Source organism: Trachurus trachurus, assembly GCF_905171665.1.
Source record: "Trachurus trachurus genome assembly, chromosome: 24".
Lineage (NCBI taxonomy): Eukaryota > Metazoa > Chordata > Actinopteri > Carangiformes > Carangidae > Trachurus > Trachurus trachurus.
Genome location: NC_139910.1, coordinates 2,461,024 through 2,488,855, shown reverse-complemented (window position 1 = coordinate 2,488,855; position 27,832 = coordinate 2,461,024). Strand labels below are relative to the sequence as shown.

At 41.1% G+C, this 27,832-nt stretch overlaps 1 protein-coding gene across 2 annotated transcripts in view; it reads right to left on the bottom strand.

Annotated features, from left to right (window-relative positions):
- LOC311007687 (serine/threonine-protein kinase D3-like) overlaps window positions 1–27,832 on the bottom strand; it is a 50,294-nt gene that overhangs the window by 11,261 nt on the left and 11,201 nt on the right. For both annotated transcript variants that reach the window (XM_084000958.1, XM_084000959.1), the window contains exons 2-10: window positions 20,477–20,615; window positions 17,291–17,422; window positions 13,316–13,473; window positions 11,337–11,526; window positions 10,237–10,314; window positions 8,739–8,922; window positions 5,878–6,001; window positions 4,869–4,946; window positions 2,454–2,730 (exon numbers count right to left, since the gene is read on the bottom strand). In XM_084000958.1, the coding sequence (XP_083857084.1) occupies window positions 2,454–2,730; window positions 4,869–4,946; window positions 5,878–6,001; window positions 8,739–8,922; window positions 10,237–10,314; window positions 11,337–11,526; window positions 13,316–13,473; window positions 17,291–17,422; window positions 20,477–20,615 (1,360 nt within the window). The remainder of the gene's footprint in view (window positions 1–2,453; window positions 2,731–4,868; window positions 4,947–5,877; window positions 6,002–8,738; window positions 8,923–10,236; window positions 10,315–11,336; window positions 11,527–13,315; window positions 13,474–17,290; window positions 17,423–20,476; window positions 20,616–27,832) is intronic.

The window sequence follows — 27,832 nt, the reverse complement described above, 5'->3', positions numbered from 1 at the left end:
CATCTCACAGATAAACAATTTGTAGATGTTACAATTTACAGATGTCCCCTAAACCAGTGGTTCTCAAAGTGGGTTCAAGGGGGTTTCCAACTTTTTCTTGAAATTTTACCACTTTTTTCTAGAATTTTTCAACTTTTTTTTTTGAGAATTTTTTAGCACTTTTTTTGATGATTATTATTTAACTTTTTTTTCCCACTTTTTCTAGAATTTTTTTTTTTTTTTTACTTTTTTGAGAAATTTGACCACTTTTTTAAAAAAAATGTTTTTGCAAAAATTTACCACTTTTTTTCTAGAATTTTTTTTAAAACTTTTTTTCTAGAATTTTTTTAAACTTTTTTTCTAGAATTTTTTTAAACTTTTTTTGGAGAATTTTGTACCACTTTTTTATTCTAATAATTCTTCAACTTTTCATTTTTTATTTTCAGAAATTTTACCACTTTTTCTAGAATTTTCTTTTTTTTCTTTTTTACTTTCCAGAAATTTCTCACGCCATTGGCCCTAATTTGAACGTTTGACTAAAAAAGTAATGTTCTTCGGTCTCAGAACAAATATTTGTGTATTTCTGGTGTGTGCTTTAAAATTTTGTCCAATGGGGGTCTGGCGTCATCCCTGGGTCTTTGATGTAAAAAAAAGTCTGAGAAGCACTGCCCTAAACGTCATACGTCGATGCTACAATTTACTGATTTCCTAGAAACAACCTGGCACATTATAGGCAGACAATAGAATTTACAGATGTAAATCAATGCCTCACAAACAAACTATTGATCGATGCTACAATTTACAGAACTCCCCTGAACGCCTCATCCACCACCATCAGACTGATGAAGTGTGTGTGACTCACTGTGGTCCTTCCCCTGGCCCGGCCCTGTCACCACGCTTTACAGATGCCCCCTAAACCAATGGTTCTCAAAGTGGGTTCAAATTTTACCACTTTTTTCTAGAATTTTAAAACTTTTTTGAGAAATTGTACCACTTTTTTCAAGAATTTCTTTTCCTTTTTTTGAGAATTTTAATTATTATTATTCTTCAACTTTTCATTTTTTATTTTCAGAAATTTTACCACTTTTTCTAGAATTTTTATTTTTTTTTACTTTCTTGAGAAATGTTATCACTTTTTTCTAAAATTGTTTTTGCAAACTGTTACCACTTTTTTTGGGATTATTATTATTATTTAACTTTTTTAAATTTATTTTCAGAAATTTTACCATTTTTCTAGAATCTTTTTTTTTTACTTTTTTGAGAAATTTAATCATTTTTTTCTAGAAAATTTGTAACTTTTTTTTTTTTTTTTTTTAGAAATATTACCACTTTTTTCTGGAATTTTTTTGTTCTTCAGTCTCTGAACAAATATTTTGCCTCATCCACCACCATCAGACTGATGAAGTGTGTGTGACTCACTGTGGTCCTTCCCCTGGCCCGGCCCTGTCACCACGCTTTACAGATGCCCCCTAAACCAATGGTTCTCAAAGTGGGTTCAAATTTTACCACTTTTTTCTAGAATTTTAAAACTTTTTTGAGAAATTGTACCACTTTTTTCAAAAATTGTTTTTGCAAAAATTAACCATTTTTTTCTAGAATTTCTTTTCCTTTTTTTGAGAATTTTAATTATTATTATTCTTCAACTTTTCATTTTTTATTTTCAGAAATTTTACCACTTTTTCTAGAATTTTTATTTTTTTTTACTTTCTTGAGAAATGTTATCACTTTTTTCTAAAATTGTTTTTGCAAAATGTTACCACTTTTTTTGAGATTATTATTGTTATTTAACTTTTTTAAATTTATTTTCAGAAATTTTACCACTTTTTCTAGAATCTTTTTTTTTTTACTTTTTTGAGAAATTTAAAGCAGTACTAAAGAACTTTCAGTTTTGGTTGAGTTTGGCGGCGCCTGTGGACCAAAGCGGTAGTGTTTTGCCTGAAGGAAGACTCCATTTCCCATGAACACTAGCGTGAAGCCCTGTAAATATCCTGCATTAAAATTAACAAAAGACATCAAAACTAAGTTTCTGTTTTATTTCAAAGTGAAAACACAAACATAATCCATTGCTAAAGTGCTGTTTTGCCTGTTCCCTCCTTGTTGTGACTCGCAAAAGTGAAAGTGAAGGAAGACTCCATTTCCCATGAACACTAGCGTGAGAGCCGGGTTCCTACCATGCTCCTCAAAGCTGCTTAGTGCCAGAGAAAGAGATACAGACCCCCTCAGGCCATGACAGAGGTGTCATTCAACTTGTTGTAAGTCGATGAATCATCACAAAAGTTATGAAAATATTTTATGAAGGTTGAAAAGTTCCTTAGTGTTGCTTTAATCATTTTTTTCTAGAAAATTTGTAACTTTTTTTTTTTTTTTTTTAGAAATATTACCACTTTTTTCTGGAATTTTTTTGTTCTTCAGTCTCTGAACAAATATTTTGCCTCATCCACCAGCATCAGACTGATGAAGTGTGTGTGACTCACTGTGGTCCTTCCCCAGGCCCGGCCCCGTCACCACGCTGGCCTTGGGCGTGACGGGCATCATGGCCTGCCGGATGGCCTTCTCCCAGCCGCGGCCCACGTCGCGCCCGACGCCGGACGCCGCCAGCACGGGGTTGTGGTGCAGGCCGCCGTTGTCCTCGCCGACGTAGTAGACCACGCTGCCCGTGATCACCTCGAAGCAGTGGGGGTTGCTGCCCGCCGGCAGACTGCTCAAGTCCTGGGCCGCCTCCACCTGCAGGATCTCAGACAGCGGGATCTCCTGAAGGCCGGACAGAGAGGTCAAAGGTCACAAGGTCAAAAGGTCACTCAGGGCGCGGGTCATGTAGGTTTAAAGAAGCTTTTTGACTCTCTCTGCTTTTAGCTCCTCCTCCTTTTCCTCCCCTCAAAAAAACACTGAAGTCTGTCAGATCAAACAGAAAAGAGGAGACAGAGAGGAGCTCTGTGTTGTCTTAAAGGGATAGTTTGACATTTTGGCAAATTCTCCTATCATGGGGGCGCCAAGTGGCGCAGTGGGTTAAGCAGGCGCCCCATGTGTTCAGGCTGTAGTCCTCGTGCAGGCGGCCCCGGTTCGAATCCTGCATCGGACAGCCCTTTCCTGCGTGTCATTCCCCTCTCTCTGCCTCCCCATTTCCTGTCTCTCTCGACTATAAATCTCAAATAAAGGCATGAAAAAGCCAAAAAAATATACTTAAAAAAAAAAAAAATTCTGCTATCATCATAATCCCAATCCAACAACTCCAAAACGCTCTGGTGGACAAGTTGTGACCTGCACATTCACCACGATATGAGATAATCATGTAACATTAGAGACTGAGTTGTTTTAGACGTAACTGCAGCCGGAACTAGATTCCAGTCACGGCTGCTGGGCGGAGGGATTTCAAAAGCACCAGTAGTTCCGGGTGTTTTCCTTATGTGTCATAATGTGTCGTAATGTTACATGATTATCTCATAGTGTGGTGAATGTGCAGGTCACAACTTGTCCACCAGAGCGTTGTGGAGTTGTTGGATTGGGAAACTGTGGGATTGCAAAATGTTGAACTATCCCTTTAACGCCCCAAACGTCCATGTTTACCCCTGCTCTGCTCTGCTTTCCTCCACCACCAACCAACCAACCAACCAACCACACCCTCCCATCAGCATCCACTCATCCTCTGATTAAAGGCCGCGACGCTCCGGGCTGCGGTGGCGAGTCAGAGCGGCGGCGACGGCGGGAAGCGAACGCCACAGATCACAGACCCCCCCTCCCCCCCCCCGCCCCCCAAATCCACCCAGCTGCCCCCCCTCTTCCCTCTTCCCTCTCACTTTCGCTTCAAAGGACGGTTTCCTCCTCTGCGCTTTGAGCTAAAGGTCGCGGGGTCGAGATGAAAGGAGGGAAATCAGCTGCTCTGACCCGTTCTGACCCGTTGTCACGGTGACGTCATCACTTCCTGTTCCCAAAAAAATAATAAGCCTCCAAATGAGAAACGCAGGGAAAAAGTCTCGGAAAGTTCAACCCTGAAACCAACACACTGGTTTAACTCAGAGCTGAGAAAGAAAACGTACGCACAAAAATGTTATAATCGATCAATAGTTTATGATCAGTCCCACAGCCTCCGTTTAATCCGCCACAGAAAATAGTCCCCCCCAATTTTTTTTTTCCTTTATTATTCTTTTTTTTCTGTTAGCATGAACTTTTTCATTTCTTTGATGTTTCTCACCACAAATTGTATACATTTTGTGGGATCACTCCAATGGCTAAAACGATGTGTAACAGAACATGAACCAACGACTTGTGCAATCCTGCAATAAAGTATAAAAAATAAAAAAATAAAATAAAAAAATAACTGATTAAACTGCAGTGATGGACTGTTTTACAGATGCCGCCTGAACGCCTCTCATGCAAACTACTGCTACAAAATTGAGATTCACAGATGTCCCCAAACGCCTCTCTCTGCCGACTATCCACAAGTTTCTCCAACGTCATCTATGGTCAAAACCAGAAGCCGGTTTTGCATTTCCGGTGGAATTGTACGTTTCCATGGTTTTCAGTCGTTGTCATAGTTGCGGTATAAACGCATGGATGTATTAACGCTGGCTTTTAACACGGATGTCAATTTGTCTGATATCCACTGTTAAAAGCTTCTAGTGTGATGATCCATGCATTGGTGGATAGGTAGACGCTACAATTTACAAATGTTCCTGAAATTCCCTCATCCACTATGGATAAGATGCTTCATTTTACAGACGCCCCCTGAACGCCTCACATACGGATTAATGCACCTGGTCGAGTCTTTATTGGAGATCTGGTTCATTTTTATTTCTCATTAAAGACGGTGCTAATATGAGGGGCCCCATTGATCCGATAGCGAACTGAAATCAAACTCTCAACAACTCCGGTTCAGCTCCGGCAGCTCTCACCTTGTAAAACTTGGCTCCACTGTCGTTCTGAAACAGAGTCAGACTCTTGCTGTCGAGCCGCCAGTAATGTCGCTTCCTCTGCAGAGACACACACACACACACACACACACACACATACATACACATGTTAGGAGTTATCAAAATGATTGATATTTGTATTGATATGATACGATTATAATGATCACATCCTGCTGCCAGATGTTTTTGTCTCTGTGGATCTTATATTTACATTTATATTACCGCTGCATTGCTTGTCTGTGTGTGTTTGTTTATTGTACAACAGAGTATTTAGGCCACATTGAGAAAAAAAAATTCACAGACTTCGAGAATTAAGTCATAATTAATATACGTATGTTGTTCATGTTATATGTTTGTGTAAGATGTCGAGGTGTTATCATAATGCATTGTTCTATAGTATAGTCCTTCCTCTTGTGCTTTTATCTTCATTGTTTCTATGTTTAACATCAGCCTGCCAATGGGACTGAGGATGGAAATTAGCCACTTGGCTACAAATCTACATATTTACATGACGGTGTTCATCAATATGTATTGTTCCCATTTAAAAATAAATAAGTCTGAAATCTGAAAAATTATTTTACGAGAATAAAGTGGCAATTTTATCAGAAAAAGTCAGAAATTTACGAGAAAAACGTTGTAATTGTGGATACAGGTTGTTCTGGTTCTTTCTGCAGAATAGATGCATTTTCTTCCATATTCTTTTCAAAGTCCTGAAACTGATGACAATGTGGTGCTGATGAGCCAAAAGATGAATTATCTATCTCCTTGTTTGTGAAACCGATATTTAAGTACAACTTCATGAAACGCTCCACAGCCTCATTTTAACAACAGGTTCAAATATTACGACTTTTTCCTCCTAATATGACTTTTTTCCTTGTAAAATGACCGTCTGTGAAAAAAAACTAATTCTCAACGTGGCCCTAATACTCTGTCGTATTATTATGTATCTGTGTGTGTTGTTGTGTTGTTGTGTTGTTGTGCGTCCTCTGACCAGGTTGTCCCGGCTGCTGTAGTGAACCATCCATCCCTCCTTCACCACCGTGGAGCTTTTCCTCTTCGTGTGTTTGATGGACTGAACCACTCGCATCAGGGGGATGTTGGTGCTGGTGGACGGGCTGCACACACACACACACACACACACACAGATTAGTAATCATATGTTAGAATAAATCTATATGTATATAGCTAAATATAATAATATATTAGAATAAATCCAGTTAAATAACTCATAAATTAATTTATTCTATAGACTATAATGACTAGATAACTTAATAGATAGTTTATGAATAAGGGGTGGGAGTAAATAAGTTTTACTTCTTCCCACTCCTTTTCGGATATGAAAAAACAAACAAACAAAAAAAATCAAATTATCTTTATTTTCAATTATTTTATTTTATTTTTATTTTGTTCATATGTTGTCTTTGCAAAGTATTTATTTGTTATGTCTGTCCATTTCTGTATTATGTTTTATTTCTTTTAACATGTCCGAAATAAACTAAAACTAAAAAAATTAAAAATTAAAATTAAAAAACGGATCTTTAAAGCAGAAGTAAGTGATATATTTGTGTTAATATAAGTCTTAAATAGTTTTATCTTCCGACAGTAATCACTTCTATAGAGTGTTTGGACTGAAACACGGGTCTGTCAGTCCCTCTGCTCTGCTCTGAGCCGAGGAGAAAACTTTTATCGTATCCTACAGTTTTTATCCAATGAGGAGAGAGAACGGCATGCAGGGCTGTGTGTGCAGCCAAGGGACGCCGTGAATGTGGCGACGTAGGACGAGGACTGTTATGGTGCGTTCAAGGAAACTCGTAACTCGTGTTTTTCCGTCCTGTGAAGTCGTACCAGTTTGATCTGGTACGACTTCACAGGTCAGAAGTTACGAGTGGCCGTTATAGTGACTTTCACAGGTAAAACAGGTCGGAGAAACACGAGTGGGTTGCCTGGAACGCTACAAAGTCGTAAGTTGTGACTTGAACAGTGTTAATTTCGTTGACGAAGACTATGACGAAAAATATTCGTCAACGAACCTTTTTCACGGACGAAAACTAAATAAAAACTAAATAAAAACTAAATAAAAAGTCAGCTGTGATGACGAAGACGATGATGAAATTAATTAACAATTTAGTCAACGAATAAAAACGAGACGAAAATGTTAGGGAGGGACGAATGGAGAAGAGGTCCAATCATGTTGATTTCTCTGGAAGCAAAGCCACAGCCGCGGCACATGAAAAGTTTCAAAATAAAACTGGCCTCGCTCGTTAGCGTCCTGCGGTGCACGTGCTCCGAGCGCGACAGCATGAGTTATGAACACAACACCACGGAAATATCAGTGCTGAGTTTAGGACGGAAACGAAGAAATGACATCTGGTCACACACATATGACAACAAGGACAATGCCCAGGACCCCCTGTAAACCGGAGCAGAAATCGCGGGGACCCACATCGATCCACACACCAGCAACGTGAAGCATCATCTACACAGAACACGCGACGGTAAGCACACACGCTAAAGTTATATTATCAGACAAACCACCGTGTTTATAGGACTAAACATGAAATGCAATAGAAGCTAAAGGAAACCACCTCTGAATTGTATTGATTAGAAGATTGATTCGTTGCGCGTGTGTGTGCGTGTGCAAGCGCGTGCATGTGTGCCTGCGTGTGTGTGTGTGACAGAGAGATCTGGGAGGACTGAGAGACAAAGATAAACAACTTGATTCCCCCCTTATTCACCCTCACAGATACAGAAGACTCTGATGATGACACAGATGACCATGGACCAAGTGGAGATAAAGCTAGTGCTGCTATGCAACCCAGCAGCAGTTCATCTCTACAGCTTCCCTCAGTTCTTCTAGAACAACAGACCAAGGAGCAGGCCAGATGGACTGGACACACACATTTACCACTCACAACTGCAGATGAGGACTTTGTGCTAATGATGGAGATAGTAGATGGGAGACTGACTAAACTGTTCCAAAGAAAACCAAAGCAATTTGATTGAAAGTCAGTATTAACATGAAAGTTAAAAGAACATGAATAAAACAAAATGCACCATATTACAACTGTTTCTGTGCCTGTATTGTAGACTCAAACCTTAATACCATTCCATAACAGATTGATGGATAATTCCAATGACTGGATATTCTGGAGAAACATTTCGTCGACTAAATCCACTGTAATTTTAGCTGACTAAAATTCTAAAGATATTTCATCGACTAAAACTAGACTAAAACTAAAATATTTCAGATGACTAAAATATGACTACAACTAAATTGTATTTTAGTCAAAAGACTAAGACTAAAACTAAATTAGAATTTGTTGTCAAAATTAACACTGGACTTGAAGCTGTAATTTACGGTTTCAAAAGCCTGCCTGGAACGCAGCATTAGCCAAAACGACCGGATCGCTTACTTCTGCTTTAAAGTGCAGGAAAAACGCAGTTTTTATTTGGACCTAACCAACTCATGTATCCCTCCGCCCAGGGTTAGCGCCCGCCGATCAGCAGTTGGTTAGGTCCAAATAAAAACTGTGTTTTTCCTGCACTTTGAAGGGCTGGAAAAAATTATATTATAGCGAACAATGGGACTGTGTATTTTTTTTCAGGTAAAACCTCTTTTAGGCCGTGAAAATAGGCCGTTTCTTTGGGTCTGTTCACATCACTGTATGTTGTAAATCTCTGGGCAGGGCTATTATGGGCTGGCGTTGCTAACGGGAGGAGTGCAGAGAGTCTTCTACTGCAATTAAAGTACTTAGGGGCTATTTGTAGATCACACAACCCCACTTTTAAAAAATGCTACTATCCCTTTAAACATCTGATGAGGCGGTTGGGGGGGTCAGAGGCGTCCGTCACCTGATGGCTCGGAGCGTCTCGTCGTCTTTCTCTCCGTCGGCACACGGACCCTCGATGAAGAAGAGTTTGTCGTCGGGCGTCGACGGCTCGTCCTGCTCGTCGACGCTGTGGCCGCCGTCGCTGTTCACGTCGCAGTTATCCACCTCCATCATGGCCTCGTGGTCCAGACCGGGACTGGGCAGCTCTGCAGACACACACACACACACACACACACACACACACACACACACACACACACACACAGGCTGCAGTTCCTCTGACGACCACCAGGTGAAGATACAACTAGACAACCTCAACACCTGCTTCCTCTGACAGGTAGATACTGAACTCAAATTTATTTAAAAACACACTTTTTGGTAACAATTTAATTTACAGGCCGTTAATTACGTCTTAATTTCAAGAAATAGCCAAGAAATAACAATTTATTGCGTAGTAATGTCTGTACTTGTTTGTATCTGTCATGTTACGTATGTCTATAATGTAATGTAGTAGTGTATTGTTGTTATGTGTTCTATGTATATGTCTGTCTAGGGACCCCCTTGAAAATGAGATGCTACATCTCAAGGGGCTATCCTTTAATAAATTCAACGAAATAGCGCAGAAAGAATTAATTGCGTGATAATGTCAAGAAATAGCCAAGAAATAGCAATTAATTCCGTAGTAATATCAAGAAAACTCCTAGAAATAACGGTCAATTTCATAGTAATGTCAAGTTTTTCATAAAGGCAAAAGATTACACATGCTTTTAATGCTTTGAATTTTTTGGGGAAAGGACAGAAATTTTCTCCACGAAGTCCTTGCAATTGACTTTTATTTCTTGGCCACTTTTATGCAATCAATCGTTATTTCTTGGCGATATTTCTCGACATTGATATGAAATTGAGCGTTATTTCTGGGCTATTTCTGGGCTATTTCTAGAGATTGTACCATACCATTTCGCCGCACTGTAGCGGGGCAATCTGCTTTTTCTGTAAGAGCCACAAACCAGTGGAATACCTTACCTGAAGCCGTAAGGAGCAGTAGCTCTCTCAGAGTCTTCAAATCTAACCTAAAAAATCTGTTAAAAGCTGCCCAGCTCTGCAACCACTAATTTGGTCCTTAGACTTCCTTTTGTGTGTGAGGGTGTGGGCGTGGGTGGGATGAGGGAGGTGGGGGGAGTTGCACGCAGATGTGTGTAGCCATGTTGTTGTGGTGTTTTATTCCTGTATACTGTTTAATCTGTCTTGTTACTGTGTTGTATTTTTGTGACCAGCCAAGGGACTACAGATGCAAATTAGCTTAAAGCTAAAATCTGGTATAGTGCATCAAATGGCAACATTTATGTTTTAACTGTACATTGTCCCTTTTAAATAAATTAAAATTGAAAATTGACATTATGATGCAATTAATTGTTATTTCTTGGCTATTTTTTGACATTATCAAAACAAAATAATGAAAAAGAACTAAAAATTACGATTAATGTCAAGTTTTTACTACTTTGACCTCTGAGCCGACTCACCTCCGTTGAAGTCGACCTCTCCCAGACAGTCGCGAGGAACTTTGGCTGCACATCTCTTATGGCAGTTAAATTTACAATCTACACAAAAAAAACAACAACACAGAAACAACAGTCAAACTGCTTCATTTTCCAAACAGAAACTTGAGAATTTTATGCTTTTCTTTGTTTTATGTGATAATAAACTGAAGATCTTTGAGATTTAAACTGATAAGTAACATGGACTTTGGCTCTCAACGATGATAAAACACACTCTGATGGTGTAGTCTATGTGATACTCAGGTATACTCAGTATACCACTGAAAATGCATAAATATTTCAGTATAGTACAACAAAACTATTTAACTAAAGTAAATGTCAACGGTTCTCAAAGTGCGAGGGTTGACGGGGTTCAAGGGGGTCCCCAACTTTTTTCAGAAATGTTATCACTTTTTTAATTATTTTTTGCCTTTTTTAAGAAATTTTTCCTACTTTTCCTACATTTTTTTAAATAATTTTTTTTTGCCAGTTTCTTCTCAATTTTTCTTTTTTACTTGTTATTATTTTTTTTCAAGAAATTGTACCCCTTTTTGTATTATTGTTTGCCCCTTTTTTGAGAAAGAAATTGTACCAAGTATTTCTGCTTTTTTTTTTTGCGAAATCTTACCACTTTTTCACTTTTTCTAGAATTCTTTTGAGAAATTTTACCAGTTTTTTCTCAATTTTTTAAAAAACTTTTTACTTTTTTACTTTTTTATTTTTTTATTTTTATTTTTTATAAATCTTACCACTTTTTTCTAGAAATATTTCAATTTTTTTTGAGAATTCGTTTTTTTTTCCAGAAATTTCTCTATAATCTTTCAAAAATTTACACCTAATTTAAACGTACATTAATTGTTTGTGTATTTCTGGTGTTTGCTTCAAAATTTTGTCCAATGGGGATCCGTAGTCTAAATTGTGTGAATTTTGGGGTCCTTGATATAAAAAAAGTTTGAGAAGCACCAGTGATACAAGTATGAACAGTTTACCACCTAAAAAGCAGTAAACCCACTACAAAACATTAGACTACACCACTGACTCTGATCAATAAAGTGATTGGTTGAGAGCCGATCAGCGTCGGTCACCTTTGCACTGCATGCCCTGGCGGAAGAGGCCCTTCAGCAGCCGCTTGCAGTACTGGCAGATGGTCGGACGCGTGTAGGTGTGGACGGAGAAGGTGTGAGGGACTTTGACCCGACACAGGACCATCTTCTCCATCCAGATGGGACGGCCGCTCAGCAGAGAGTTACGCTTCCCGGCGCCCAGGAGGGGGCGCTGTGGGGGGGGAGAGAGGAGTTTAGCACTTCAGGACTTCCTGTCACTTTGTGATGTCACAACTAAGCCCCGCCCCATCCATCCAACAACAACAACTTGCAGGATTTGGTTTCTCTGAGTGTTTTATTCTGAAATCTGCTCTATTCTGTTTTTTTTAATTGGATCGCATTAGAAAACAGTCAGCCAATCAGAAGAGAGACACAGAGCCTCCTTCTCTCTTCTGATTGGCTGACACCGAAATGTTGTTTCTAGAGCTCCAGAGAGAAGCTGAGAGAGAAGAGGAGATGGAAAACTACACTGAGATGGTTTTTACATCTTCTCATGGATCAGCCCTTCAAAATAAAAGCCAGAAGAAAAGGAAAATAAAGGACTTTTAATTTGGAAGTGTTTGTTTGATGTTTGTAACTTAAATAAAATGTGTATTTGTCCTTTTTGCTTTGTGTGAATGTGAATTAATTAAATCTAAAATTCATTTCAATCTTTTAATTTGATTCTTTTGCAGCTGTAAATTTCAAAGCATCATCAAAAAAGGGAAATGAGGGTGCGTTCAGGGTTCACGAGGTTCAACTCAGATGTTTATGGTTTGTAGAAGAACTGATCTGAGGTCAGAGGACGAAACAATGAACGTCTTTGTAGGTCAGAACCAGAGAGTGTGTGTGTGGTGACATCATGGGAATAAACAGTGTGTGTTTGATGATGAACTGACCCTTTAAGTGTGTGTAGTTTGTATTTGTGTGTGTGTTAAAGTTAAACCAGGTCGTGGTTGTAGGTTTGTTAGTTGGAGCAGGATGGAAAATCCACTGATTCGCCTGCAGCCATCTTGTGTTTATGTGTGTGTGTGTGTGTGTGTGTGTGTGTGTGTGTGTGTGTGTGTGTGTGTGTGTGTGTGTGTGTGTGTGTGTGTGTGTGTGTGTGTGTGTGTGTGTGTTTATGTGTGTGTGTGTGTGTGTGTGTGTGTGTGTGTGTGTGTGTGTGTGTGTGTGTGTGTGTGTGTGTGTGTTTACACTCACGTCACTCGTTACGTGTCAGAAATGAATCAAACTTTCACTTAGTTTTTTTAAAGGGATAGTTCAACATTTTGGCACATTGAGCCATTGCCATAATCCCTATAGTCATAGCAGTAGGTTCGTTACCTTTAATTGTCGGTGCAAGCTGTTTTTAGAACGGCGGAGCAGAGCCGTGAGCTGCTCAGAGCTACGCTACGGAGGCTCATTATGGGATTTCTTGGTTTCCATCATCGAACTCATCAAATACACAATCCAACAACTCCACAACGCTCTGGTGGACAAGTTGTGAGCTGCACATTCACCACGCTATGAGATAATAACACAACGTTACCACACAGAGTTGTTTTAGAGGGAAATACAGAGACTGATGATGAAAAACTGTCCCTGAAGGCAAAGCGCATCAGTGGTTTTGCATGAATTTCCCTCTAAAACAACTCTGTGTGGTAACGTTGTGTTATCATCTCATAGCGTGGTGAATGTGCAGGTCACAACTTGTCCACCAGAGCGTTGTGGAGTTGTTGGATTGTGTATTTGATGAGTTTGATGATGAGGGAAACCAAGAAATCTCATAATGAGCCTCCGTAGCGTAGCTCTGAGCAGCTCACGGCTCTGCTCCACCGTTCTAAAAACAGCTTGCACCGACAATTAAAGGTAACGAACCTACTGCTATGACTATAGGGATTATGGCAATGGGACAATTTGCCAAAAATGTTGAACTATCCCTTTAAATAAAATCATAATCAATATCTTTATAGATAGATACGTGATCAGTTCAGACTCACCTCCTCCTGCGGCGCCGGCGTGAACTCGGTGGACGGCGGCCGAGCGACGGACATGACGGCGCCGGGCAGAGACACGTTGGACAGACGTCTCTTCTTGACGCCGCTGCAGTTGTTGGGGATCTTGAACGCACATCGTTTGTGGTAGTTGAGTCCACAACCTGCAAACACACACACACACACACACACACACAGGTTCAGATACAACACAGTCGCCAGTGATCGGACCTTGAATGCATCACCAGTGTGTCTCGGTTGGTTGGTGCATTCAGGCGCTCACAGCTGAACGGGAGCTTTGTGCGTCCGGGTGGATGAATCAATTTGCATCTTTCCGATCGTTTCCTCCACTCGCTTTGTTTGTTATCATCTTCTTCATCATCCTCCTCCTCATCGCCACGCATCGCTTCCTGTCTGAGTCTTGTTTGGTTTCAGTGAACACGTACAAATAAATTAAAGTGATAGTTCACTCAAAATTGAAATTTCACTCATTATATCTACTCAGCCTCATGTGGACTAAGGGCTGGGAGAAGGTTCATTCAGATTCCTCCGTGCCAAGCTTAAAATATAGACCTATTTAATTTTTTTCGGAACAAATTTCTCATGTCGGGGCTTCAATACAAGAGGGACATTACAGACGAGCACTATGGAGGTATTTGGATGTTTTTTGGTGTGTCTTTTTGGACGAAGAAAAGTGAACTCCAAAAATTTCGATTTTGAGTGAACTATCCCTTTAAAACACAGAATGCTCCGATCAGCATGAAGGTAGATGTTTGTGATGTCATAACAAAGCTCCACCCACCATCCAACAACAACAACTTTGCAGGATTTGGTTTCTCTGAGTGTTTTATTCTGAAATTTGCTCTGGATCAGTTTAGAAAACAGTCGGCCAATCAGAAGAGAGGCTCAGAGACTCCTGCTCTCTTCTGATTGGCTGACACTGACCTGTAGTTACCTGAGAGAGAGAGGAGATGGAAAACTACACTCAGATGTTTTTTATTAATTATTTTCTCATGGATCAGCCCTTCAAAATAAAAGACAGGAAGAAGAAGTAGAAGGAAACATGGAGCTTTAATATTTGTTCTGTCTCTTGTTGATGTGTTTTTTATTTCAGTGTTTCCTCTGCGGGTGTGAATCACATGCTGCCGTGTATCCTGCACATCCCACTTCCTTTTGTGTGTGTGTGTGTGTGTGTGTGTGTGTGTGTGTGTGTGTGTGTGTGTGTGTGTGTGTGTGTGTGTGTGTGTGTGTGTGTGTGTGTGTGTGTGTGTGTGTGTGTGTGTCTGTGTGTGAGGGAGGGGAAGTGTTGCAGCTTTTCCTAAATAAAATGTCAGGTGCACGGAGCCGAACTCAAACAAAAGCCTCATTCACACAAAGACTCAAAGTTAAACCGGCTCAATATCAGCAGAGGAGAAAAAGAAAAAGAGGCAGAAACAGTTTTTTCTATCAATAGGAGCTTTGTGTCTGTGGCCGAGTCACATTGTTGAATTAAAGCGTCTAAAAAAAAAACTGTTAAAGGGACGAACATGAAAATCAAACGGTTCATTCACACAGCAACAAGAACCATTTTAAAGATAATAAAGCCAATAATGTAATATAATGTTTGAGCCAATAACGTAATAACTTTTTTTTTTTTGCCAATAATAGATAATAAATGTAATAAATTATTACATTATTTGCTCTTTTCTTTAACGTTATTGGCATAGTAATAAAAAAAAAAAGTTGTGACATAATATTATAATAACTGAAGCCGATGATGTAATAATATACAATTTGTATCATTATATGTTTGTTTCTTTTATTATTCTATATTAAAGTCAATAATGTAATAAAATGTTTGAGCCAATAACATAATAACTTTTTCTTTTGCAAATAATGTAATAAATTATTGTAATATTTGCTGTTTTTTCCCCCGTTATTGGCGAAGTATTTAAAAAACAAGTTGTGACACTGTATAACTGAAGATGATGATGTAATAATATACAGTTTGTATCATTATATGTTTGTTTCTTTTATTATTTTCAGGGTAGAAGACGTCACAGTGGTGAAACATTTGAACCTCGCTGTAACACATCGAGGTTGTAACATATTTACATCTTCTACCCTTAGAATAATGAAAAATAAAGTGATATATTATTATTATATTACATGATATTATTATTACATTATCGGCTCCAGTTATTACAATGTCAAATGTTTTTTTAATACTAGGGTAATAACGTAATTACCAGCCAATAATGTGACGTGAGTGTGTAAACTTGTTTGACCAACATTACTGGAAAAAAAAAAAAGTTATTATGTTATTGGCTCAAACATTTTCTTACATTATTGGCAGGTTATTATATTTTATGTTGCTGCCAGGAGTCTTCACCTCCGTCACACGGTTTGTAAACTCGTTCAGATCAGAGAGAGGAAGCGTCTCGGCTCAGACTCTGACGTTTCTGAGACCGGTCCAGTCCAGACTTAAAAAAAAGACGAGAATCTTTGAAACCAAGAAACAAAAAGAATCGAAGGAAGTCGCAGAGTCAATGAGGACATCCTGCAGCTTCAGAGTGTGTGTGTGTTCGGTGTGTGTGTGTGTGTTCGGTGTGTGTGTGTGTGTTGTCAGGTATCAAAGCCTGAAGTCTGAACCCTGAGAAAGAAAAAGAAAAGAAAAGAAGCCGACCAATGTTTCACTTTTAACCTTCTGTTAAACTCATTAACATGCGACTCCGATGACATCATCGCAGCAACGCGTCACTTCCTGTCATAAAGTTTAATTGGCAGGAAGTTCGTCTGATTCCCGTCCAATTCCCAGATTTCCTCCCGACGCTCTTTTCTGACCCGTGGCTCCTTATCAGATCGGAACGCCGAGTTTCTGCAGCTGCGATGACGACGTCACGATGAAATGAAGTCGATAAATCAAACTTATTTTCAGAAGAACAAACCTCATGTTTGTTTTTAACAATGATTTATTGGCCCCATAACTGAAAAACTAATGTTTAAAAATGCCATTTTTCATCGACTCCAGTTGTTTGCGTGTAGCGAAATTTAAAATGCTGTAAAAAATTCAGTTTTTAAGATAAAATTCTGATATTTTCCAAACTTCATCAACCATGATTTTTTTAAATGAACACTGAAAATGTATTTAGCAAAAATTTGCAAGAATATGTTTACAGTACCGTTTACAGTCAAACGTTTTGATGTACTTGAGGCTCAATTTTCGATAATTCAAAAATCAAAATAAACAGTCCTTTATTGAATTTGCCTGGGGCGATACAGGACTGTTTAGGCTGTAAAAATTTCCTAAATGAGGTTGTTTCCAGTAAACTCTGGACTATCTCCCTTCAGGACACTTGGATTGCAGTGGACGAGCAGTGTGGATGAGTATTAAATGTTTTTTGTGTAGTTTTATGGACGTTTTTTTCTCCAGATGCACTTTGAGGAATAAAAAACTACTCCGGAGTATTCATCAGTATGAGGGTTTCATTTTTTGGTGAACTATTCCTTTAATTTGTTTAAATGTACACAAGTTTCTTCAGTATTGGGGCGACATTTTGGTGGAAAGTTGCAAATCTGTAGCACATATGCTTGATTTGTTGTGAATTTTTCAAATTTTGAACTTTATTGACCTGTTTTTGCAGCTGAGTAAATCTGACACGGGACCGGAGCTTTGTGCAAAGTTTTGTGATTTTCTGTGCATGAGAAGTAGGATTAGGAAGAAGAAAAGGAAGAAAGAAGAAGAAGGACCCGTTAAGGACACTTTATAGTTTCATATTAAAGCTCCATACAGTCTAACGGCCGTCAGCCAATCAGAGGAGAGGCTGCTCTCTGTCAACAGGAAGTGGATCCAGCTGCCGTCTGATCTGTGACTGTACGAGTCGATCTTCACGCCTCAGAGTGAACACACCAACCACATCTGAGCGCTCCTAAACGCCACCTCGTGTGAACCTGAGTATCGGGTATCGAACCTCGCCCCTCGCCGCCGCCACCGCCCCTCACCTTCACACTTAAGCCCCTGCCTGACGAGGCCCCACAGCATCTCGCCGCAGTCGTCGCAGAACGCCGGCGCCTTGTAGGAGTGAACGTAGAGGGTGTGAGGTCGGATCTGGAAATCCTCGGCCGTGGCCAGAGCTGCAAACACAGGAAACACACAGAAACACACACATGTTACACACACACACGTTACACACACACACACACACACGTTAATGACGGGAACATCCTGGTCCTTTAAAACTGACTGAGGTTGGATGATGATGTCATAATAACTGTGATGTCACCACCCCAATAATTTAAAGAGCAGAAATTATTGATCTGAGAGGGAAGAGGCAGATTTGTCCCTGCAGCAGGAAGAGGAGGAGGAGGGGGAAGGAAAGGAAGAAGAGGAGGTGAAAGAGGAAGGAGAAAGAGAAGGAGAAGAAAGAGGAAGGAGGAGGAGGAGGTAGAAGGAGGAATAGAAGAAGAAGGAAGAAGAGGAAGGGAAAGAGGAAGAGGAGAAGGTGAAAGAGGAGGAGAAGATAGAGGGAGAAGAAGGAGGTAGAAGAAGGAAAAAGAGAAGGGATGAAAAGGAAGGAGGAAGAGGAGAAGGTAAGGAAGAAGAGGAGGTGAAAGAGGAAGAAGGAGAAGGAGGAATAGGTGAAGGAAGAAGGAAGAAGAGTGAGGGAAAGAGGAAGAAGGAGGAAGAGGAGAAGGTAAGGAAGAAGAGGAGGTGAAAGAGGAAGGAGAAAGAGAAGGAGAAGAAAGAGGAAGGAGGAGGAGGAGGTAGAAGGAGGAATAGGAGAAGGAAGAAGAGGAAGGGAAAGAGGAAGAAGGATGATGTGATTCTGGTCCTGATTTTCTAGTCCAGGTCCAGTCCTGGTCCAGTCTGGCTCCTACCTGACAGCACCACCTCCACCAGCCCCATTGAAAACCTTTGTTAAACTCTGCTCTGAGCATTCCACCAGAGCCTTAAGATCTGTCTCAAGTGGAGATTGTAACATCCCTAAGCGTAGCTCTGCCTTTGCTCAATCTGCCTTCTCTTTTAAATCTGTCAAATCATGGAACAATCTTCCAACTAATCTGAAACTTTGTACAGACTTCAATGTTTTCTCCCGGGAAGTCAAACAATGGATCCAAAGAAATCAGACATGTCAGCATTAAAGCAGATATCAGTGGAATGTTTTTGTTAATATAAGTCCTAAATAGTCCTATTTTCCGTCAGCAATCACTTACATGAAGTATTTCAGCCTAAACACGAGTCTCTCCGTCACTCTGCTCTGCTGTAACCCGAGGAGAAAATTTTCCTTGTGGGATACAAGTGTTATCCAATGAGGAGAGAGAACGGCATGAAGGGCTGTGTGTGCAGCCAAGGGATGCGCGTGAATGTGGTGACGTAGCACGAGGACCAATTGATGCCTGACAAGGGCGGGGGCTGCTAACTCATGGTGCGTTCAAAGAAACTCGTACTTTGTGTTTTTCCTTCCTGTGAAGTCATACCAGTTCGATCTGGTACGAGTTCACGGGTCGGAAGTTACGAGTGGCCGTTATAGGGAACTTTCACAGACAACAGGATGGTAAAAACACGAGCTACGGGTTACCTGGAACGCTACCAAGTCGTAGTTGTGACTTGAAGCTGTAACTTACGGTTTCAAAACCCTGCCTTGAACGCAGCATTAGCCGAAACGGCCGTGAAGCTGATATCTGCTTTAATCATGAGCCTAAATTATTCTTAACCTTGGCAAAGTGTGAAGTATTTTAATAACTGTATGTTTTGTTTACTGATATGAAATAGGACTATGTCCTGAGTGGTTGTGATGTGTGAGAGGGTGTATATGCATATGTGTATGGATGTTTAGAATGCTATGTAAATTGATAATTCTTATATTTCTATTGTTCTTATTCACCTGCCCAGGGACTACGGATGGAAAGTAGCTAGTAAGCTAAATCCGGTACAAGGCATCTCGTCTCATCTCGAGACTAATGTTATTTTGTACATTGTCCCTGATACAAATAAACTTATTAAACTAAATTAAACTAAGTCTGGCTCCTACCTGACAGCACCACCTCCACCAGGTTGGCTCCTACCTGACAGCACCACCTCTACCAGGTCGGCTCCTACCTGACAGCACCACCTCCACCAGAGTGGCTCCTACCTGACAGCACCACCTCTACCAGAGTGGCTCCTACCTGACAGCACCACCTCTACCAGGTTGGCTCCTACCTGACAGCACCACCTCTACCAGCCTGGCTCCTACCTGACAGCACCACCTCTACCAGTCTGGCTCCTACCTGACAGCACCACCTCTACCAGTCTGGCTCCTACCTGACAGCACCACCTCTACCAGAGTGGCTCCTACCTGACAGCACCACCTCTACCAGGTCGGCTCCTACCTGACAGCACCACCTCCACCAGGTCGGCTCCTACCTGACAGCACCACCTCTACCAGTCTGGCTCCTACCTGACAGCACCACCTCCACCAGAGTGGCTCCTACCTGACAGCACCACCTCTACCAGGTCGGCTCCTACCTGACAGCACCACCTCCACCAGGTCGGCTCCTACCTGACAGCACCACCTCCACCAGGTCGGCTCCTACCTGACAGCACCACCTCCACCAGAGTGGCTCCTACCTGACAGCACCACCTCCACCAGTTTGGCTCCTACCTGACAGCACCACCTCCACCAGGTTGGCTCCTACCTGACAGCACCACCTCCACCAGGTTGGCTCCTACCTGACAGCACCACCTCCACCAGGTTGGCTCCTACCTGACAGCACCACCTCCACCAGCCTGGCTCCTACCTGACAGCACCACCTCCACCAGGTTGGCTCCTACCTGACAGCACCACCTCTACCAGAGTGGCTCCTACCTGACAGCACCACCTCCACCAGCCTGGCTCCTACCTGACAGCACCACCTCCACCAGGTTGGCTCCTACCTGACAGCACCACCTCCACCAGGTTGGCTCCTACCTGACAGCACCACCTCCACCAGCCTGGCTCCTACCTGACAGCACCACCTCTACCAGGTTGGCTCCTACCTGACAGCACCACCTACACCAGAGTGGCTCCTACCTGACAGCACCACCTCCACCAGGTCGGCTCCTACCTGACAGCACCACCTACACCAGTCTGGCTCCTACCTGACAGCACCACCTCCACCAGGTTGACTCCTACCTGACAGCACCACCTCCACCAGGTTGGCTCCTACCTGACAGCACCACCTCCACCAGATCTCCCTCGTGGATCTCCTCGGCCGTCATCAGCCTCTGCAGGATGTTGTCGGAGCTCAGGTCGTGACGGAACAACAGGATCTTCTCGTACATCCCGAAGAACCCGCACTCCGGGAACTGAGGAGGAAAAGGAGGAAGAGGAAGAGGAAGTTCAGACAGAAACCTTCACAATAAGAGCACCACTTCCTCTTTCACAATAACAGTTCCCCCTGAAGGTGGCGCTACAGAGCTCACCAACATCACCAGTCTGGTATAGTGTGTAGGAAATGGAATTCCCCCCATCTAACGGATTCTTGATGTTGCATTCATGTGAAATCGGGCTGACCTTAGACAGACAACAGACTCTGCATGTAACAGGATAAATCTTGATCACAACCACGGGAATGTCCAGTTTTAAAATGAAACTGAGAGAAGCTGTGTTTCGTCATAATATTATATTGCAATAGATTACTACTATATTAGGCAATCATGTCAAGTCGAATTCAAGCATGTTATTACACCTGTGTTGTACATTTATTTATGCTTTAGGTTATCTCATATGTATACTCTCCTATAATCATGTAAAAAAAAAAAAAAAAACTATATTACTCCTCTTGATCATGTCATGTCTATAATCATGTAACTATTCATGTCTATAATCATGTAACTATTTGATAATCATGTAATCATCCTCTTGATCGTGTTAACTTATTCACATTGTACTACTTAATATGCATCTTTATAATCTTGTTTAGGATAAATTATTTCATGTAATTTTTTTTTTCTTTTCTTTTCTTTTCTTTTGTACAAACACTGTATTGTTGTGTTTGATTTAATGTGGACCCCAGGAAGAATAGTCTGCATCATTATGCAGACTAATGGGGATCCAAATAAAACAATAAACAATAAACAAGCGTCTATGTAAACAAGTGGTCTGACAACATGTTGTCATGGTGATGTGGTATTGTTTTACCGTCTTTCTCTGGTGGAGTAAAATGACATCCGGTTGGTTTGCCGACGGCCGTCTGCCTGACTGCACCTGAATGCAACACCGGTGCCTCCGTCCTTCCTCACACTACACAGTGGTGACAGTTTTAACAGGCCGTTTCCGTGGTTACCTACGGTCACGATGCAACATGGCCGCCTCGGTTCGGTGCGTCGCCCACTTATGTATTTGTAACGACTTGTAACAACTCATTCTAAGGAACCAGAAAGCTTTCATTTGTAGCAGCTGTGATTCACCTTCAGTGAAATACGTATTTATGAAAGACAGGTTTGATTTTTGATAATAAAAAGCAAAATAAGTTACACACTGGGGCTTTAACAGTGTGAACCTGCAAAGTTGTTTCATGTTACAGTAAATCGTTGTCGTTGTGGTCGCTGCTTTGTGTTTTTATCTGTTTTCCTCCCAAAGCTGAGAGCACCGTCCTGTCAGAATAAACCAATACACAAATAAACAAACTGATCAATCAATAAATGTAAACGAGTGAAAATATTTCTCTGTCATCTGAGTTTAACTGACAGAGATGAAAAGTTTTTGACCTGCAGGTTTGAACTTTCACCAAATTGTGTGTGTGTGTGTGTGTGTGTGTGTGTGTGTGTGTGTGTGTGTGTGTGTGTGTGTGTGTGTGTGTGTGTGTGTGTGTGTGTGTGTGTGTGTGTGTGTGTGTGTGTGTGTGTGTGTGTAAACTCATAGAAAGAGGCGCGACAAACAGGACAAACGGCCATTTGTGTGCAGTGCCGCATAATGCAATAATATAATACATGTTCACCTCATGATGTAGGAATAACACAGCATTTTGTAATAATCTGCCACATTTTGTAATAAAACTCTTGAACGCAATACTGTATGTAATAAACCTTGCCGCATTTTGTAACACGTTGTTACATAAGGAAACAAATTATTACAAAATGCAAGTGTTGCACTTTTTTTTTACGAAGAAAATGTAATAATTTGGTGCAATATGTAACAACTTATTACAAAATGCTGCGTTATGACATCATGGTGAACATTTATCACATAATGCGGAGCTAAACAGTTGTGGTAAATTATTAACAATGTAGTGGTGAATTATTATACATACATTTGTATATATGGACTTCCTGCAGTTGTGTGTGTGTGTGTGTGTGTGTGTGTGTGTGTGTGTGTGTGTGTGTGTGTGTGTGTGTGTGTGCAGCCTCTGCAGTTGGAGCGGCTTCCTGCTCTCTGTGCTAACAGGAAGTAGCAGCAGCAGGAAACACAGCAGACAGGTGGTGGAGTCAACATCACGTTAACATCCAACACACACACGTTATACACACTGTACAGACACACACTCACTGGGTGGGTCATGAAGTCATGAATAATGGCTGAGGTTCTGTCACTGACACCCTACAGTCATTACCCACATGGCTACAAAACAACACAACAACACACACAGACACACACTGGACCAGGACGTGTGGACCAGAGATCTGAGACGGAGCAGCGAGGTGTCACTCTGATGTTTCTGTCCAGCACCAGACAAGGGATTTCTTGGTTTCCCTCATCAAACTCATCAAATACACAATCCAACAACTCCAAAAGTTGTTTTAGAGGTAAATTCATGCAAAACCACTAACCACTGCACCGACAATTAAAGGTAACAAACCTACTGCTATGACTATAGGGATTATGGCAATGGGCCAATTTGCCAAAATGTTGAACTATCCCTTTAAAAAGAATATAGAAATTCATATAGTCATATAGAAATGATTGAAAAGCAGCGATGAAGCTGGAGGAGAGGAACCGTCTGAGAGGACCGGTTCAGACCGGGTCAGACCGGTTCAGACCGGGTCAGACCGGGTCGGACCAGAACCAGGAGTCCCGGTCCAATCAGCTGCTTCCGTCTCTGAGGTGAGCAGAGACACACACCAAGAGTTCAGTTAATGGACAAGAGTGTGTGTTTAATACACACTGATCCGCTCTTAATGGTTAATCCTCCATTAACCAGGCTTAGCCCCCCCCCACCCCCCCTCCACACACACACACACACACTTAGTCACACACACACACAGTCACACACACACACAATCCCCTTCACATTCTCTCTCACCGACCGACGCCTCAACAACAAACTCAAACCAGATTCCTATCGACTCGTTCTGGTCGTCGGTGTCGCTGAGGCTGAGACCTGCAGGGCCCCGGGCCGTGACCTTTGACCCCTCCTCCTCCTCCTCCTCCTCCTGGAGCCGAGGAGGAGGAGGAGGAAGAAGAGGAGCAGAGGGGGGGGGGGGGGGGGTCATCCTCTAGTTGTTTGTCTTTTATCCAGCACCTCTTAATCTGAGCTGCACTCATCAGGCCATTATCAGAGAGACTAAGTGTTCATGGAGCCCAGTAATCCTGGACACACACACACACACACACGCACACACACACGCACACGCACACACACACACACACACACACACACACACACACACACACACACACACACACACACACACACACACACCTGCAGGAAGTCCATATATACAAATGTATGTATAATAATTCACCACTACATTGTTAATAATTTACCCCAGCTGCTTAGTTCCTTCCACTTTAGTGTTAAATTCCACCTTGTGGCGCTGCATTATGTAATAATGTAATGAATGTTCACCATGATGTCATAACGCTGCATTTTGTAATAAACTGTGCTGCATTTCGTAAGTTGTTACATTTTCTTCATAAAAAAGTGCAACACTTGCATTTTGTAATAATTTGTTTCCTTATGTAACAACGTGTTACAAAATGCGGCAAGGTTTATTACATACAGTATTGCGTTCAAGAGTTTTATTACAAAATGTGGCAGATTATTACAAAATGCTGTGTTATTCCTACATCATGAGGTGAACATGTATTATATTATTGCATTATGCGGCACTGCACACAAATGGCCGTTTGTCCTGTTTGTCGCGCCTCTTTCTATGAGTTTCCACGAGTTGCTGCACGAGTTTACCCGAGTAAGGAAAACGAATTTGATTGGTCGCTATCGAGCGGGTGGGATATTCAATGTTTGGGGATAATTCATGCGCCTGCATTATCCAATGTGAAAAAAAGCTACCTCACTTTCATCCCGGATTTACTCTAAAATAGAGTTTTGCACAAAGTTTGGGCTACATCGTCTGATAGATGAGTTATTACACTAATGTTAAGACCCACAGTGGGCTCAAATTCAATTTTCTTTTCTGAATACCTTTAAGATTGTGTGTAGTGTTTTTAATCATAATTTTAAAAAAAGAATAATAATTAGTTTAAAATTAGTTTTTGTCAGTTTCTACATTGAGATTTATCCTCAGAGATGGTGACATCATGAAGAAGAAGAGTTAGCATCAGTGTGTCATTTCCTGATTAAACCTTTAAACAACAATGAGTTTAATTACACAAAGGTTCCTGTGATGTAGATTTAATTCCCAGCTGGAGTTAATCCAGTCTGAACGAACGGGGCTTAAGAGTCCACGGTCCTGCTGATGTTGTCATGCTCACATGCTAACATCAGGAGTAGAGCGGTTTGAACTTCACCTTTACTTCAGTCAACAACATCGTGTGCGGTTGTTGTTTGTGTTTCAGGTGATTCCCTTTGTGGGTAATTAGCTGTTTCACCGACAACACCCGTCTCCTCCAGGACGACATGATTGGTTAAAACCATAGATCAATCGTTTTAAACCGTTAAAATGTTTTCATTGCATTTTTTCATAAAAATCTGACGAAATACAGGAAAATAAATCTGGACTCAAATGTGGAATAAATGTTAATTCACTTTTACAGTGCAACACTTTGTTTATGGACAAATTTTACATCATTTTTTTTTTACATTATTTAGAAATAAAACCGTGTTTTTAGAACTTGTCCTGTTCAGTGTTGCTAAAAGGCATTAAAACTTTAATATAGAAACACAGCAAAAATAATCTATTTCAATTTAATGTTTTCAGATGGAAGTTCATTTTTGATCAGTATGCTCGACTAAAATCCACTGTAGGTGGATCACATATTAAATATTTATCATTCTGTTGTGGTTTCACCATTTGACATTCAACCAATATGTACATTTTAACAAATCTGATGCTTTTAAAACTTTTTTTTTTTATTTGTCACTGACTTATATATGAAAATAAACTGAAAATATAAACAGATAAAATGTTTCACTTAAAGGGACATTGTGTAGGAATTCCTCCCATCTAGCGTTGTGGTTGTATATCTCAAGCAACTCAGTCGTATTTTTCATGCTGCATTCACGTGAAATTGGGCAGACGGCAGACGGACGACAGCCGCTGCACGTAACGGCATAAACAAGCCTCTATGTAAGCAAGTGGTCCGTCAGCACGAGGCAAAACAATACACGTGACAATATGTTGTCATGGCGATGTGGTATTGTTTTACCGTCTTTCTCTGGACTTCTGTGACTAAAATGACATCTGGTTTGTTAGCGACGGCCGTCTGCCCGACTGCAGGTGAATGCAGCATCAGTGTAACGCTCCATTCCTCCTCACTGCGTTACCGCGGTGACTGAGCCGACAGCTCCGGTGTCTCCGCTGAGTTTCCGTGGTTTCCTACCGTCACGCTGCCACTGAACGTAAAAACATGGCGACACGACATGGCAGCAGCACCGAGCTTACCCGCTCCATGGAGATATGAATGATATGAACGGCTCATTCAGAGCTGAAAGGAACACTTCACTTTGTTGATGGGGGGGATTACTGGTTAATGAAAAACAGACTGAAGAACCAAATAAGACAGTGGTTCTCAACTGGGTCGGGACCCAAAAGTGGGTCGCGGACCCGTTCTGGATGGGTTGTGGACAGCCTGTCAAAAAATGTAAATAATATTTAATGCACATCTGATGTTGGACATGTCTTTTATTTTGAAAAATAACTTATTTTGAAAGGCACATGAGACACATGAACACATGCAGTTGTAATGGTTCTCCTCAGTTTCTTATTATTTGCTCCATTTGCTCTGAATGCAAAGATATCAGTTTCTTATTAATGTGGCCTGAATGCAATGAAAATACCTTGTTTTGTGGGTCTTTCTTTTGTGCAATTTGATATTTTTTTATTCACTTCCGTACATGCAGTTGTCATGCTCCTCCTCAGTTTCATTCGTGTGCTCTGAAATGCACTTTGCTCAATAAAGAGCAAAATTAGTTTTTAAAGGCTTTAAAAAAAAATTCTTCATTTGAATTCTATAAAAGTGGGTCGTGACTTAATGACCATGGGAAAATGTGGAGCCCAGAGTGAGACTAGTTGAGAACCCCTGAAATAATCGATTTTCATGAATAGATAAGGAGAAGATAGATAGATAGGAGAAGTTACACAATGTCCTTTTAACAGACAAAACGGTCAAATTTGATAATAATAACAATATCACCAACAGGCTGCAGCCTCAATAGAAACATTGTTACTAAAAGTAGAAACTTGTTGAAGAAACTCGTTGTAGAAATGAGTGAACCAAAATGAACTGGTTGAAATGAAAAATAAATGAACCAGCAGCTCCTGGCTCTGACATGTGTCTAGCTGATCAAACATCTGGAGCAGCAGCAGCAGTGGAGTGAAGAGCACACACACACACACACACACACACAGATAAGAGAGCTTCACCTTCCACTAAGAGCTTTTTCAGCCGCAATAAAAACTCTCCAGCTCTTTCTGCTGCATGGGAGCAATTAGCCGCTGAACGCCGGGGCTGATGGGAAACCTGGAGGTGAAGAGGACGGCCGCTGTCGTCTGTCGTCACCTCCATCAGGAAACAACAGGAAGCTGCTCACACTGGGTCAAGGTTGTCACAGCGCCGAGTGTGTGTGTGTGTGTGTGTGTGTGTGTGTGGGTTTCATTCATGTGCTTCTTCAGAAACACACATCTTTGTATTTCAGACATTTAACTGATTTCCATTCTCAGCTGTTTGTTTTTTTAATTAATAATTTGACTAATAAAAAGATAAATGAATAGTTTTGTATCTAAAATGACAGAAAACTGTGACACACACACACAGACACACACGGTGCTTTATGTTCTACATCTGTGACCACGACCACAACAACATCCTCCCTCCTCAGAGACCTCCGTGTGTGTGTGTGTGTGTGTGTGTGTGTGTGTGTGTGTGTGTGTGTGTGTGTGTGTGTTAACATGACCTCAGTGTTTCCTCTGGATTCATTCACCAGAAAAAAAACAAAAAAAAACTAAAGTTTCTAGTTTCCCACGGACAGTGAAGCGCCTCAACCTCACCATGAATCTGATTTCTACACTCACACCTGCTTTGCTTTTTTGCGCGAAACGACGCGGTTGGCATGGCAACACACACTGAAACAGAAACATGCTAGACTGATGACACTCTAGGTTAGGGCTGACCCAAAAAAATT